Below are 14,725 nucleotides of genomic sequence, written 5' to 3' on the forward strand. Positions count from 1 at the left end.
GGGGACGGGTGGACGGACTAATTTTCTTGTTTCGACAAATATTAACCGATGACTTTTTCTAGCTTAGAAATTAGAAAAAGATTATCAAAGAGAATTTAGAAAAGAGTATTTTGGAAAGGCCCGCATTGTGGAAAGTTATTAGGAACTTGTAGTTCCATAATGATAAGAAGCTAGTCAAGATGTGGTTGTATACGTTGTCTATCTGTACAAGGTACATTTTACTGAAGTTTAAACACATCACAATATTATATTCTGGTTTTTCGCACATCTGAATTAGCCCTTAAGATGGAAGCGACGGGCCTGCCCGCGAAATTCAAATTTCTAATATCGACTATCGAAAGTTAATTCTAGTATCGACTATTCTCACAAATTAGTCGATACTAGAGCTAATTTCTTAAACTGGACCTTTTCAAGTAAAGATTTTTATATAAACCTGTGAGGATAATACTGCTATTGTCGCAATTAAAATACGATAAGCCTACGTTGTCGTATTAGTTTACAAATTGCGAAAAACCAAATTAAATTTAAATTTCGCGGGCAGGCCCGTCGCTTCCATCTTAAGCTTTTCACTATCGCAATGTTTTTCATAACTGGAAATCTATTCTGCCAAGAATCATAATAGCAAGAAATATAGAAATAAAGAGTTTGATAATGTGGCTACCAATTTACTTGAGACTTAAAATAAATCATAGAGCCTACTCTAATATAAGTAGGTACTTATGCATCTTATAAAAATGTATCCGATATTATGTGGGTGGGGCAACATATAACGTCGATTTGCATATTGTTTACTTAGAGATGAACGTGAAAAAATCGTCAAGGACCTTGCCTGATCTCTAAATGAGAGTCGTTTTTAGATTTAGATACCCTACATGAGTTAATCATGAGCTAATCTCAGAGTTCGATCCCAGACACGCATCTCTAACTTTTTGGAGCAGATTTTTCGATCGCTGGATTAACTTTAACTCATGAATTAATTGACGGTTTACGGTAAACGTATTGACGGTTTTCTCATACAACAACTGTCAAAGCTTCTTTATTCATAAAAGTTATTTGACGATTCAAAAATCCGTCCTAAGTATCACTTGCTTTAACGGTGAAGGAAAACATAGTTAGGAAACCTGTCTGCCTGAGAGTTCTCCATAATGTCCCCAAAGATGTGTAACGTCTACCACTTCTATACTGATTCTAAATTCTGTGGTGGCAGGATTAAAAGCCTGTAACCGGAGCAGCAAGACGGCGCGGTCTAATCCGATTGCGTGGCCAACAGTTGCAAATAGAGCAGACTAGCCGCAATGAAATAGAGCATGCTAGACGTAGTATGTCGTTTTGAATGTCTACCTAGGTATATTACGTGTCTGTGTATCTGACCCTGAACCTCGACTTGACCAAACGCAATTTTTAGTGATATTTGAGATATATATATATATATCCTTACTTAATATTATAAATGCGTCTTAAATGTGTGGTTTTCTGCTAACTTTTCACGGCCCAAAAATTTAACCGATTTTAATGAAATTTGATACAGTGTTAGCTTACATCCCGGGGAAGAGCATAGGTTATTCTTATTCCGGAAAATCAACGAGCTCACACGGGATTCTTAAAGGAATGAAATTTTGGCACAGAGAGGTAGCTTGCATTCAGGAAACTGACACAGACAACTTTTGACGTGACAACGTCTTATAATTATACTCTGAGGCGTTCCATGTAAGGCTTGAAGTGCAAGCGAGAGCGCGGAACGAGCGACAAAGAAGCACAATCGGCCTTTGTTGTCACGTTCAACTATCGTCAGTAAACCGACTTTACAGACAACCAATTTTTTATTTCGAAAAATCAAAGAATTCCTACGGGATTTAAAAAAAATTATATCAAGCTGACTAACTGACTGACTGATCTATCAACGCACAGCTCAAACTATTGGATAAATCGGGCTGTTTGGCATGCAGAAGGCCAAGAAAAAATTACATTGGCGTACAGTAAACAGTCATAATAATATTAGATATGTAGGGACTACAGATTTAGTTATTTGTCTTAGTTTGTTTTTTATGTTTGTTTATACACAGAAAATAACACGGGTGTAAAGCTATGAAAGATAAGATAACTAGTCTATCTTCCTTAGTTCCTAATTTTCTTTGGTTATTTTATACCTACTTTAATATTATATAAAGAAGCCGCAATTTCCACAAACAAGCAATTAATAGAACCGAGGTTTATACAAAAATGAAAACGCGCTTTCTGCTAGAACTACTTATATCAGGCATTTTATTTCAACTAAATAAAATCCATACTTAGTATTATAAATGCGAAAGTGTGTCTGTCTCTCTGTCTGTTACCTTTTCACGGCCCAACAGTTTAAACGATTCCGACGAAATTTCAACCAGGGTTAGCTTATATCCCGGGGAAGGACGCGGACGAAGTCGCGAGCATCTTCTTAATATGTTCAACAGGTCTACAGGCTACCATTCAGTTTTAGAGACTGAGCTAGCGAATCACCGCGAATACTTACATCATTTTTCTTAGTGTTAAGCGAAACAATTGATTTCTAGCTGGCTCTATCCAAATGCCAAAACACAGTGATCGGGATCCCAGGTCGGTTGAAGGGCATATCTGGAGGGGAGATGAAGAGGCTATCCTTCGCGAGTGAAGTCCTTACAGACCCTCCGCTCATGTTCTGCGACGAACCTACCTCTGGATTGGACTCATTTATGGCACAGAATGTTATCCAGGTGAGTAACCTCTAATTTTTGGCCCAATCCAACGGTCTCCAAAGACTCCAAAGAACGGCCCGTAAACCAAGAGCCAGAGATATCCAGCCCTCAAATAGTTTATTATGACTACATATTTATACTGTATAGAATAAGTTGGGGAAGTCATACTAAACAATGTTTTTGTTAATCTAAAAAAAAGAATATCAATATTTCCGCATAGATCTTGACTCTTTTGACTAATTAGTGGAAGAATCAGTGTGGCCCTAGGCTAAAAAGTTTGGAGACACTGACCTAATTGAATCGAGCATAGGGTTTGATTCATCACGCGACCGAAATATTTTTGCTCTCCATCGTTTGTTGGAACGCAGTTAAGTTATTGTCAAGTAAAAAGAGCTTGGATGATAGTGGAGGGGATGTGTGCGCATAGATACTGTACTTTCCTACAGTGAGAGAAGAAAAAGGTTGCCTGATGCACTAATAGCCGGCGACACAAACACTCACGCCGTTGCATCTCATTTTTAGACTACAGGCCCATGTTTAAAAATGGGTGGGTCATATGAACCTTCAGGTGACGTATACAGGACGATATAAGAGCATAAAATAATAAGTTTCAGCACTATGCCGTCACTTGTAAGCTGTCCAACAGAGTGCTGGTGAGAATTGAAAAGTGCAGGTAGAGTGAGTACATTTTGGTCATATATTTTTGTACGGCATTTTTACCATCGATAGATCCATGAAAAATAATAAGAAAGCGCGCAGTGCCGTAAAAAAATGGTGCGCCACAAAGTCAGTAAATGTTTTGATTTTCTGACAATTTCCGGGGTAAATTTGGTCATTTAATTCTGTACGGCACTAGTTTCATACTGTTTCAATACAGCCTCTAATCCATTATTCCGCAACGCCGTACAAAAATCATGCGACAAGGGGAAAAAATTGAGGGTAGCAACCCGCTCTCTTTCCGTGGTCCGGGGGGTGATTTGAGAAAGTACGGCTTTGGTTCCAAAACATTATCTAGCACTCAAAAGTACTATTAAAAATAATGCCGTAAAAAAATTAGTGTTCATTTGAATGTGTATCAATAATTATCTTAATTTCATGGTATACTTAATTTTTAAAGCTGTAAAATCATTTGACTCTGTACGGCAACTTTTTTTTTAACATGATAGTGTAAAATACTATTGTTATATAGTATTGCCGTTCAAAAGAAACTGTTCTAAAAAAAATTATAGATAAATACAAAAACTGAAATTTTTCAAATTATTGCAAAAGTTTAAATATTCATAGATTAATAAAATATAGCAATTTTCTACGCTTTTCCCTTGTTTTAAATAGTATTAAGATAAATAAATTAGGAAAAAATTATGCCGTACATTTTAATGCAGACCATATCTTTTAGGCTGATGAAAATGACGCTACCATTTTAAGGGTAGTACTTTATGGCCATCTGATACTGTACGGCATTAACATATTTTTGAAGAGAACAATTGATAATATGTAAAAATCACTATGCCGTCTAACTGAAGTGAACGGGTGTGTATATAATATCCACATCCCCTACAAACCTTTGGACCAACGAAAATGTACGGCATGTAAAAAAATATTATCTATGCATAAAACACTTTCAAAATAAATTAATTTTATGTTGTTTCAAATCACCCCCCGGACCACGGAAAGAGAGCGGGTTGCTACCCTCAATTTTTTCCCCTTGTCGCATGATTTTTGTACGGCGTTGCGGAATAATGGATTAGAGGCTGTATTGAAACAGTATGAAACTAGTGCCGTACAGAATTAAATGACCAAATTTACCCCGGAAATTGTCAGAAAATCAAAACATTTACTGACTTTGTGGCGCACCATTTTTTTACGGCACTGCGCGCTTTCTTATTATTTTTCATGGATCTATCGATGGTAAAAATGCCGTACAAAAATATATGACCAAAATGTACTCACTCTACCTGCACTTTTCAATTCTCACCAGCACTCTGTTGGACAGCTTACAAGTGACGGCATAGTGCTGAAACTTATTATTTTATGCTCTTATATCGTCCTGTATACGTCACCTGGTGGTTCATATGACCCACCCATTTTTAAACATGGGCCTGTAGTCTATTTGTTTTTTATACCACCAAATATATTACTTAGATCGTTAAATCACCCACTGTGGAAATCAAAGTTCTTATTCTCGGACGCTAGCTGTAACTTGGAATTGTTGTTTAATTAAACAGCAATCAATATAGCATCGTATCGGAGCATAAAATTATTTAGCAGTAGGTGTACGCCTTGGCTATGCTATGTAGTAGGATTATAGGCCTGGGTAAAAAGCCTTTCATGCCTTCATAATATAAATAGTAAAAAGTAGAAACAGCCTCCAGTTCTAGTTATTTTAATGATTGCTAGCGTTTCAAGAAGCGTCCATTTATAAGACTACTTAAAGACCGGGAACGTAGAAGGTTAAAGAAGATGCTTTCGATTTGAAATACTTATGTAATATATATTTGTTCCACCAGGTACTTAGTGGATTAGCTAAAAAAGGCAAAACCGTGATATGCACGATACACCAGCCCTCGTCTGAACTTTATGCCATGTTCGACAAGCTGCTAATCATGGCTGATGGCCGAGTAGCCTTCCTGGGGTCACCAGACCAGGCTACGGAATTCTTTAAAGAGTAAGTTCTTACAGATTTGGATTTCAGATTGAATTTACTAAATTCTGAATAGTTGAAAAACGGATAAACTTTTGATAAACTATTTTCTGAAATATTTCTAGGTAATATTCCTAATGTCGCCTTTGTTGTGAATTGAATTGAATTAAATTAATTTATTTCATGTAGGATAGCTTCTGCCAAGCAATGTAACTTTTACAATACCATACCTTGTGGGCTGTTGAATGCAAAACCTATCATTTCCAATCAATCAGCAAAAATGATTACCTAGACAAAGGATTCTTTGGCAAATATTCGAAGACAGCAGAAGTTGCTAAAATTTTGATTTTTTCTTAGGCTTGGGGCAGCATGCCCTGCGAATTACAATCCAGCAGACCACTATATTCAACTCCTGGCTGGTATACCAGGTCGGGAAGAAACAACTCGACACACAATTGATACCGTCTGCACTGCTTTCGCCAAATCGGAACTAGGATGCAAAATAGCTGCTGAAGCCGAAAATGCCTTATATCATGAGGTGAGTTGTTCGAAATAACTCAAACCTTTAAAATATTGTCTATTTTCACGAAGGTACCTATTACGAATACATAGATTCTGTAACACTCCAGAAATATAAAGAATCTAAGCTTAATATGCTATAATCCGCTAAAAAGGTAAATCTATATGGTACAACATGCAACGTGCGACATGCACCCGACCTTCCACTGCTAAGCATGCAGGAAAAGTCAGCCACCAAGCAAGTCCCAAGTACCACCACGCAACACCACAGAAATCCACCAGAACACACTCGACGCACGTTTCGCTCCGACACTGGCGCGTCCTCAGGAGATGTAGACCTTACAATGCACAATTGCAAAGTCTTATCATCATAAACTGGAAAAATAGTGGGTTTTCTGCTGTAAAAGAAGGAAGGTCAAATACGAATAGCTGTGAATATGTCAAAGAGTTGTGTTTTTTTTTTGCTTTAATTTGACTATTTTTGAAGGTATAATTTCATTGCAGCGTAAAATTTCCGCCGGTTGGGCAGATTCTGCTTGGTCTAACGCGGTTGCGATGCGGTCTCGTCGTTCCCCATACAAAGCCTCCTGGTGGGCACAGTTCCGGGCAGTGCTGTGGAGATCATGGCTTTCTGTTACGAAAGAACCTATGCTTATCAAAGTGCGCTTCTTACAAACTATTGTAAGTATATTTTTGAAATTCTCTTTTTCTATTGCCGTGTCGTTTGAGCTTGATTTTCTTGTTTCGTTCTCTTTCTCTATTTCCAATTATGTATTAAATTTGAATATTTCTGTTTCTCTGACGATTAACAATATTTATTGTTTTATTTATTATATGTTGTTGTCATTTGACGGTTATTGTCTTATGCTATTCCATATCCTTCTAATATTGTGATGTATGTAGTATGTCTTGTATGCCTCATTTTAAACTCTATAAATGTTTTGATTATTATGCTCGTATGCACTACTAAAAGCCATTAAACAAAATAAGAAGAAGAATATTTGGTTTATAATTAAATGTACATTTATTGATAATGATATGATTTAATTTTTTACTTCAGATGGTATCAATTCTTATCGGCGTGATTTACTTTGGGCAACATTTGGATCAAGACGGCGTAATGAACATCAACGGAGCCATTTTCATGTTCCTTACCAATATGACGTTCCAGAACATATTTGCTGTTATAAATGTAAGAAGTTTTTCAGATCTCATATGTTCTTCTTAAAGTTTAAGTTGGAGAATTCAAACTAGCTATTATAGGAATAAGGATGCAAGTTTTTTAAGGCTTCTTCTAGTTGAAACATTACATGACTACATCCACTGACTGAAAGATACTAACTAATCGTGACCAAAGTTAACAGCAAGACGTTTGAAGCTTACAAAGATATCGCTTAATTTAAACCGAACTAACATACAAAATTCAAGCATCTAAAGGCACTTTCAGGCGATTATCTAATCCTGCTTCGTCTTGAGTCGCCATATATTAATAGTAGTATGTTTTTTATCAGGTATTCTGCTCAGAGCTGCCAATATTCATTCGCGAGCACCATTCAGGGATGTACCGCGCGGACGTGTACTTCCTCTCGAAGACGCTGGCCGAGGCGCCGGTGTTCGCGACCATACCACTTGTCTTCACCACAATAGCCTATTACATGATAGGCCTCAACCCCGCTCCGGAGAGGTTCTTGATTGCTTCGGGCTTGGCTGCTCTTATTACCAACGTTGCTACTTCGTTTGGTAAGTTTATCTTAACTTATTCTCTTCTTATAAATAGAAAACCAAGAGGTTTTCATTGCTTTTCGTTTGACTGCGTTCATTACCAACGTTAATACTTCTCTAAATAAGTCAATTCTAGTTATTTTTAAAGTTATTCTTCATCTCTGAGTGCTTGGTCTTCAATACTCTCTGTACACAATAGGCTGTTGTAACCTTGCACCACAAAGATGTTTAATGCTTCTTGCTCTACGCGACTTTTGACGGTGTCAGGTATCACCTATACTCGTAAGAACAACCATTTTTGGCCTCTATACTTTGTTAAACTCTACATAAACAATAAATATATGGCCAACTGCCCAAATATCGAGCTACCTTGCACCTTTGCAACATTGTTTAATCAAAAAAAAGTGTTTTTTTTAAACATAGGTATATCTAACACTTTGCTAAGTAATTTATCGAGAATTACGGATAGATTGATTAGTCATTTTAGTCGTAAGACGATTGTGTCTGTTAATCTCATTTAAATCTTTTCCCATTACCTATCATTTAGGTAAATGTCTCACATACGGATGGATAGGTAAGATCAAATGGTCTTAGCTTTTAAATGTAAATGGGAATCGCTTTCATAATCACGTCTACTTACGTAACAACAGGTTTTATGTCTCTATCATTCATCAAAATATGAATTTATAGACCTTAGTAATTCACTCAGTATTAATCTCCAAGTTATTGATCGTTAACCTGTCTGTTAAGTCGCGACGGTGGTTATTAAGCCTTCGCAACGATTCATAACTCTATAACACTGATAAGTAGGTAATATGTTGTGCTCGTGCTAATGTTTTATTAATATTATCAATTGAAGAACCAGTATTTCCATAATGTTGACAATATTTAGTCATAAAATATAAGCCTATTAATTACAATATCATAGCAGTTATATTTATTACAGATTAAAGTGATATTGTGCAGTATTGGGTAATAGGATTAAAAAACTTAACCGGCGTCAAAATTCAAATCTTTAAAATTACTTGCGTGTATAATGTTTATTATTGAATACCAACAAAAAGGTCTCCATCAGATTTTTAGAACTCATTGATTTAATAATTTCACTAACTGACTATGAGTCTTGTTATTTTAAAAACTTCCATTACTTTCTGCATATTGACGAGAAACAAAATTATACAATCTAAAAGATCTAAATGGTTATTTAAAATATTTCGAAGGCGAAGGGCTCTGCTCTGACGTAATTTATTACGAAATTGTAACTAAATAAGGTCAATGTCATTGAGTTATAGATAATAGAGGTCGCATTCATCAGAGGTCAAAAAGTGCCCCTTATTATACAAAGACCAATCGTGGAAATTGGAATAAATAAATATTAATAAATAAACCCAAACCTACTATGTTTTATAAATTCGAAAGTATTTATGTGTCCCTTTCTACTACCTCTGACCCATCTATTTAACCGATTCTGATTAGATTTGGTACCTAAAGAGTTACTATCTCCTGCATATGTCTGTCTCTAGGAAGCAAGCTATCTCAGACAGACATATGCTACTAATATGTTTGCATTTAAATGTCGCTTTAACCATGCCTGAGAAATTTCAATAATGTTTTCAAAGGTATGTGAACTTCACACTTAATAAGCGGCGCGGTGCGTCGTAGACTATTCCCTTTATCCTTCTCATTCTGAGAGAACATCTGAGTTCACGGGCGATGGGTTTTGTACTTGTGATGATGATACTTATCTCTTTTGCGTTTGTAAGAATCATGACATGATAAGGATATCAATATTATTATAGGCAGACCTTTAAAGGTCCTCTGGTTCACCAATCGTGCAGTTTCGCAGAACATATCCCTCTCTTGTAGTCTCTAGTAACTATAGTTATGGTACCTCTCTGGTCTACGTGGTATCAAATGTTGGACCGCAGTTTGTGGCAAAGCAGTATAGTTTGTGGGTTATTCAGATATCGGTTTCAATGGAATGTCTAATGAAAATGAGCCTTGTAAACTAATATACGCACAGACTTAGGTTATAGGTACTAATCATTGATGTGTGCTGCGGATTTAGATCTGGGTCAGTTAGTAACTGTATCACTTGCAAGTTTCTTTAGGGCACACACGAGCAACTTTTTTATCCACAAAAGTTTTATAGCTCACTTCAAATCTATGAAAAGCTTTTACGGTGCTATGAAAGTTGTAGTTCGCGACAGGTCCTCATACCCCGATTACTATGTTGAGCTGTCGCGAACTTACTATAGTAGCAAATTGGCTAATTTGTATTCACAGTAATTTGAAATCGCACTTCAAAAAAGTCTCTCGCATCGCAATGCGCTCTCACTTTCATGAAAGCTATTGTGGTAGGCGAATGTATTTCAAAGACGATATTTGGTCGTGTGCGCACGCCCTTAGCTTAAAAGAAGCCCGTATTTTGCTGTCCTAGCTTCGTAATTTAACTTAAGAAATAGTATATATTAAGCATAGGCACCTACGGTTTGTACATTATTATATTGTCTAGGTATATATTATTTCCAACTGTGGTGCAATCTTACGCAAGTCGCTACAACTTTAATGTCAACGGTAATAAGCCATTTATCTTCCTACATCCATCGGCCATATACCTATCATCATTAGCGTGGAACGTGGAGGTATTTCGAGTACGCACGCAATTTATTTCAATGGATTCATGCATTTATAAACTTCTTAAGTGGGTATCTACCTAAGTATCATTTGATTTACTGTTAGTGCAGAAAACAATGTGGAAATATTATGTACCTCCCTATCAGTGGGTGTAAAATATATTTCCCATCAAACAATAATTGTAAGCGCCGCGCCAATCCGATGTAGGACAGCGCGGGCGACGTGCGGGAGTGCGGGGCGTCCCCTCGCCTCATACCACGATTGCCATGTCGACCTGTCGTGTGCTATAGTCTGCCAATAAATATTTTTCAAGTAGCGATGATGTCGACAAAGAATTTAATTGTTGGTATTTGTTCCAGGTTACCTGATATCATGTGCAAGCAGCAGTGTGAGCATGGCCGCGTCCGTGGGACCGCCCATCATCATTCCCTTCATGTTGTTCGGAGGATTCTTCCTTAACTCAGGGTGAGAAGCGTAACTTATCTATATAAAAAAGCTTAGTAGCAAAATTGCCTTTATGGTGATGAGAATTCACACTCACACTAATATTATAAAGGCGAAAGTTTGTATGTGTGTGTGTGTGTATGTTTGTTACTCTTTCACGCAAAAACCACTAGACGGATTTGGCTGAAATTCAGAATGGAGATAGATAATATCCTGGATTAGCACATAGGCTACTTTTTATCCCGGAAATTCGAAAAACCTAAATCCACGCGGACGAAGTCGCGGGCGTCACCTAGTTTTTAAATGATAAATATTTAAGTAGGTAAATCTTACTTACAGTTTTACCTACAAGAAAAATTAATAGCTAAAAAAGATAGCTAACTGTCTTATTAGCTCCAATATGGGTTCAAATTTTATCATTGCGGCATAGCAATATTTCAACTATGATAACTTTAGGAAACTGATAGTAGATACTAACCTACCCAAAGCCTTGAGTGAAAATTAGTAGTAATAACGTATTAATGTAGCCCATGCCTACCTTTCTCATACCTAGTGACGAAAGCTATTTGTCTGTACCAAGAAAGTTATTCTTGAAGCTTCAACGCGCGATGTCGCATTAGAAACAAGAGGTTTTCTTTTACAAAATCTATGCGAACTTTAACACAGTTCACAGAACAAACTTTTATGCTTTTGACTGCTATTTTTAATAACAATTAAATTATAAAATAAAAATATATCCATTCTAAAATAAAATTATAAAATTACTATTATTATTCCAGATCCGTACCACCATACCTGGGCTGGATATCGTACCTGTCGTGGTTCCGGTACGGCAACGAAGCGCTGCTGATCAACCAGTGGTCCGGCGTGGAGACCATCGCGTGTACCAGGGAGAACTTCACCTGTCCTGCTAGTGGGGATGTTGTGTTGACTACGCTTAGCTTTTCCGAGGTAAGGATAGTTAACGGAATTTTAGTTAAAATCATCATCTCAATCAATAGACGTCCACTATATTATAATAGGTGACTTTCAAGGGTCTCTGTAAATTACTGCCTCCTTGTGTTGCTTGGATCCAGCTGTCATCGTCAATCGACAGACTGGATTGACCCATAGGTCCTGAGGATGACGTAAGTTTCTTTCGGGGATTTTCGGACCACGCGATCTTATCGATCTTATATCCTTGCAAAACATTTGTGAGTCTTCCAAAGCTGTATTTTACGTACCTTAGGTCCCCAACGTCTACCTGTTTTTTCAAACTATGTGCCCCGCCTATTGCTGCTTTAATTTTGTGACTCCTTGAGCTATGTCAGTCTTTCTAGAAGAACTAGAAAGACTGACATAGCTCAAGGAGTCACAAAATTAAGGATCTAAGGATCTCCTCAATCCTTATTTAATTGCGTAGAGATTATTATCTGATCCCATCTCTTTCCAAGGGCTGCTGTTTAACTCTGAGCCCCATAGGAGGCTGGAATCATTGAAAATATTCACTATTCGACGACTTTCATTTTCAGTTAAATAGGTACCTACATACCTGAGATGAGATATCTAGTCTTTCGCAAGTTTAGTTAGTTTTCAACATGTTTTGTTTAATTCTAATATATTTTGTTTTATATTTACAGAAAGACTTCACGATGGACGTGGTCAACATGGTCCTGCTGTTCATCGGGTTCCGTCTGCTCGCCTACTTCGCTCTGCTGTGGCGCACGCGCCGCGGGAAGTAGCGGTTTTACTAGCACAAACAAAACCTCTGAGTCCTGATCAGTGGCGTGCACTTCATCTGTATCATGGAACATATCATAAATGCAAAAATATGTATCTGTCTATTATGCTGTTACCTTGAAAGAATACCCTGAGTGTAAATTTTCATTAAAGATACCCAAATTACGTTAATCTGCCAAAAATTGTGATGTATTTTGGCAGATTATTTGAAATCACGAGCGTATATGTCGCTCATTATAAATTAAAGATTATCTAAGTTTTAATTATAATATGCAAGGCAAACTGACTTTGCGAAAAGGAACGCTTGCATCCTATTGATAGACATAGGGCAAAATACTATATTTTATAACAGAAATAATAAGTATATCTTCTTCGTGTGGGAAACAGGAAAAACTCATTTAAATCCTAGGCGGACGATACGGGCAAACGCTAGAATGTACACGCAAAATAGCATAGCAAGAGATAAGGATGTTCTATTTTGTATCACTTGCCTACAGTTTTTAAGCCGAGTCAGTCAGTCCCTGGTCAAAATTCCTGTGCACGCTATTGCCTCCTACTGCCAGGTAGTTTAGTTTCAAATAAATGGCAGGGCTGTGGTTGCTCTGTTTTATAATAGTCCGACTAAAGGTAGAAACACATAAATAGGTACTTATATATAAGCGACACGCAACTTAAGTGGAAATTAATAGCAGTAAAACCGAAATATACTATAAATCACACGTCCTTCAAGATGGGGTGTTGCATATGTGTTTCTACCCTTAAAACTTCACCCCATGTTCACATTAAAAGCTGATCACACATTTGTACGTACCACACAATGGCAACCCTACCAGAGTGAACTAGAGTGAGGGAACTGTCGGTTTGATCCTGAATCAACGATATGTGAAATGTTTGCCATGGTGACGTGAAATCAAAGAAAAATAGGGCTACTTTAGGGCTACACGCGTCAAATGTACTAACATTTGACGCCTGCCAGTGTCGCCGAAGCCTCGACGTTTTGTTAGAAGTTCCCTAACTGTCAAGAACTGTGTACCTACTCTTCATACCTACAATCAAATTCAAATTCAAATTATTTTTATTCAATTAAAAGTGCTTTTGAATCGTCAAAATAATCTACCACTGGTTCGGAATGCTGTTCCTACCGAGAAGAACCAGCAAGAAACTCGGCGGTTGCTCTTTTCAAATGTACAATTTACAATAATATGCCATACTGTATACAAGCAATTGCAGCGCCGTGTATTGCTGGAGCGAGTCAAATCCATTTTTATAGATCGATGCATTTTTATACATTGGTATTTTTATATATATAGAAATGTAGCTGCACTGTCGCCACCCAAGTATCGCGTCTACAGTCTCACAAAGTCTAAAAGTAGACCTACATCCCAAAAGGCGACGCATGCCGGCTAATGTAATGTCCATATTAATATCTTATGGATGAAAAACGTTCATAAGTACCAGAGTACCTAATGCTTCTTAATATTCTGCAACACTGCATAGCTAATATCCCTATTTCATAAAAAAATACTTAGTTTAAATAAACATATTTGCTCAATGTACGAAAAATTATGAGCCTTTTACTGCGGACCTATTGATGTATTCTGTTATAGTGTAATTGTATGTCGAACCTCCTATACATAACTACTTATAAAACTTAATTGTTGTAAGAAAATAAAGTTGTTTATAAATAAAGTTGCAGAAAATCTTTTTGTTTCTTTCATTTTAAGTCTAAGAAACAGAACCTACTTATAATTTTATCAGGCTTATTTCGTTTACATCTACATTCCTAGATCTCATACAGATGAGATCGCTGTCATGCAGTCAAGTCATCAAACGCTATTATTTGATGTTCGCTCGTAGGTGTCAAAATGTGCGTGAACCCAGCGCCAATATCTATTCTATGTTCCTATACTGTCTTTAAGATTTTCAATAAAAATAAGCATGTACAATACAGTTGAATAAAAAAAACTTTTTAAAATAGCTGTATGAGCTTTGCATATTATTATTTGAAGTTTTATAGTACCTTTGATACCAAAAAAAAAAGCTTGGATAAAAAGCTTTCTCGATAAATCTTAAGAGGGCTCTCTCCGTCACTCGTTTCCACTCGTTTCATACAATCGTAGTTCCAATTTCATTTGAATATTGAGCAACCTAAGTCCATGAAATTTTGCAGACAAATTCTAGAAACTAATATCTATGTCTGTGGTTTTCCAGATTTCTATTAAAATATTCGGTTTGAAAGTTACGCGGTCTTAAAATTTTCATACAAATCTTGGAGTACCTGTAATTTTAAAACTACATATTTTTAGAAAAATCTAAAACACCACAGACACAGATA

At 36.7% G+C, this 14,725-nt stretch overlaps 1 protein-coding gene across 1 annotated transcript in view; it reads left to right on the top strand.

Moving 5' to 3' along the window:
* LOC123879728 (protein white) overlaps positions 1-13,519 on the top strand; it is a 31,047-nt gene extending 17,528 nt beyond the window's left edge. The window contains exons 5-13 of the mRNA XM_045927635.1: positions 2,547-2,726; positions 5,216-5,373; positions 5,707-5,887; positions 6,373-6,549; positions 6,929-7,060; positions 7,380-7,608; positions 10,587-10,692; positions 11,451-11,622; positions 12,291-13,519. Coding sequence (XP_045783591.1) covers positions 2,547-2,726; positions 5,216-5,373; positions 5,707-5,887; positions 6,373-6,549; positions 6,929-7,060; positions 7,380-7,608; positions 10,587-10,692; positions 11,451-11,622; positions 12,291-12,392 — 1,437 coding nt within the window. The 3' untranslated portion in view covers positions 12,393-13,519. The remainder of the gene's footprint in view (positions 1-2,546; positions 2,727-5,215; positions 5,374-5,706; positions 5,888-6,372; positions 6,550-6,928; positions 7,061-7,379; positions 7,609-10,586; positions 10,693-11,450; positions 11,623-12,290) is intronic.
* Positions 13,520-14,725: the final 1,206 nt, after the last annotated feature.

Source organism: Maniola jurtina, chromosome 3, assembly GCF_905333055.1.
Source record: "Maniola jurtina chromosome 3, ilManJurt1.1, whole genome shotgun sequence".
In the NCBI taxonomy this organism is placed as follows: Eukaryota; Metazoa; Arthropoda; class Insecta; order Lepidoptera; family Nymphalidae; genus Maniola; species Maniola jurtina.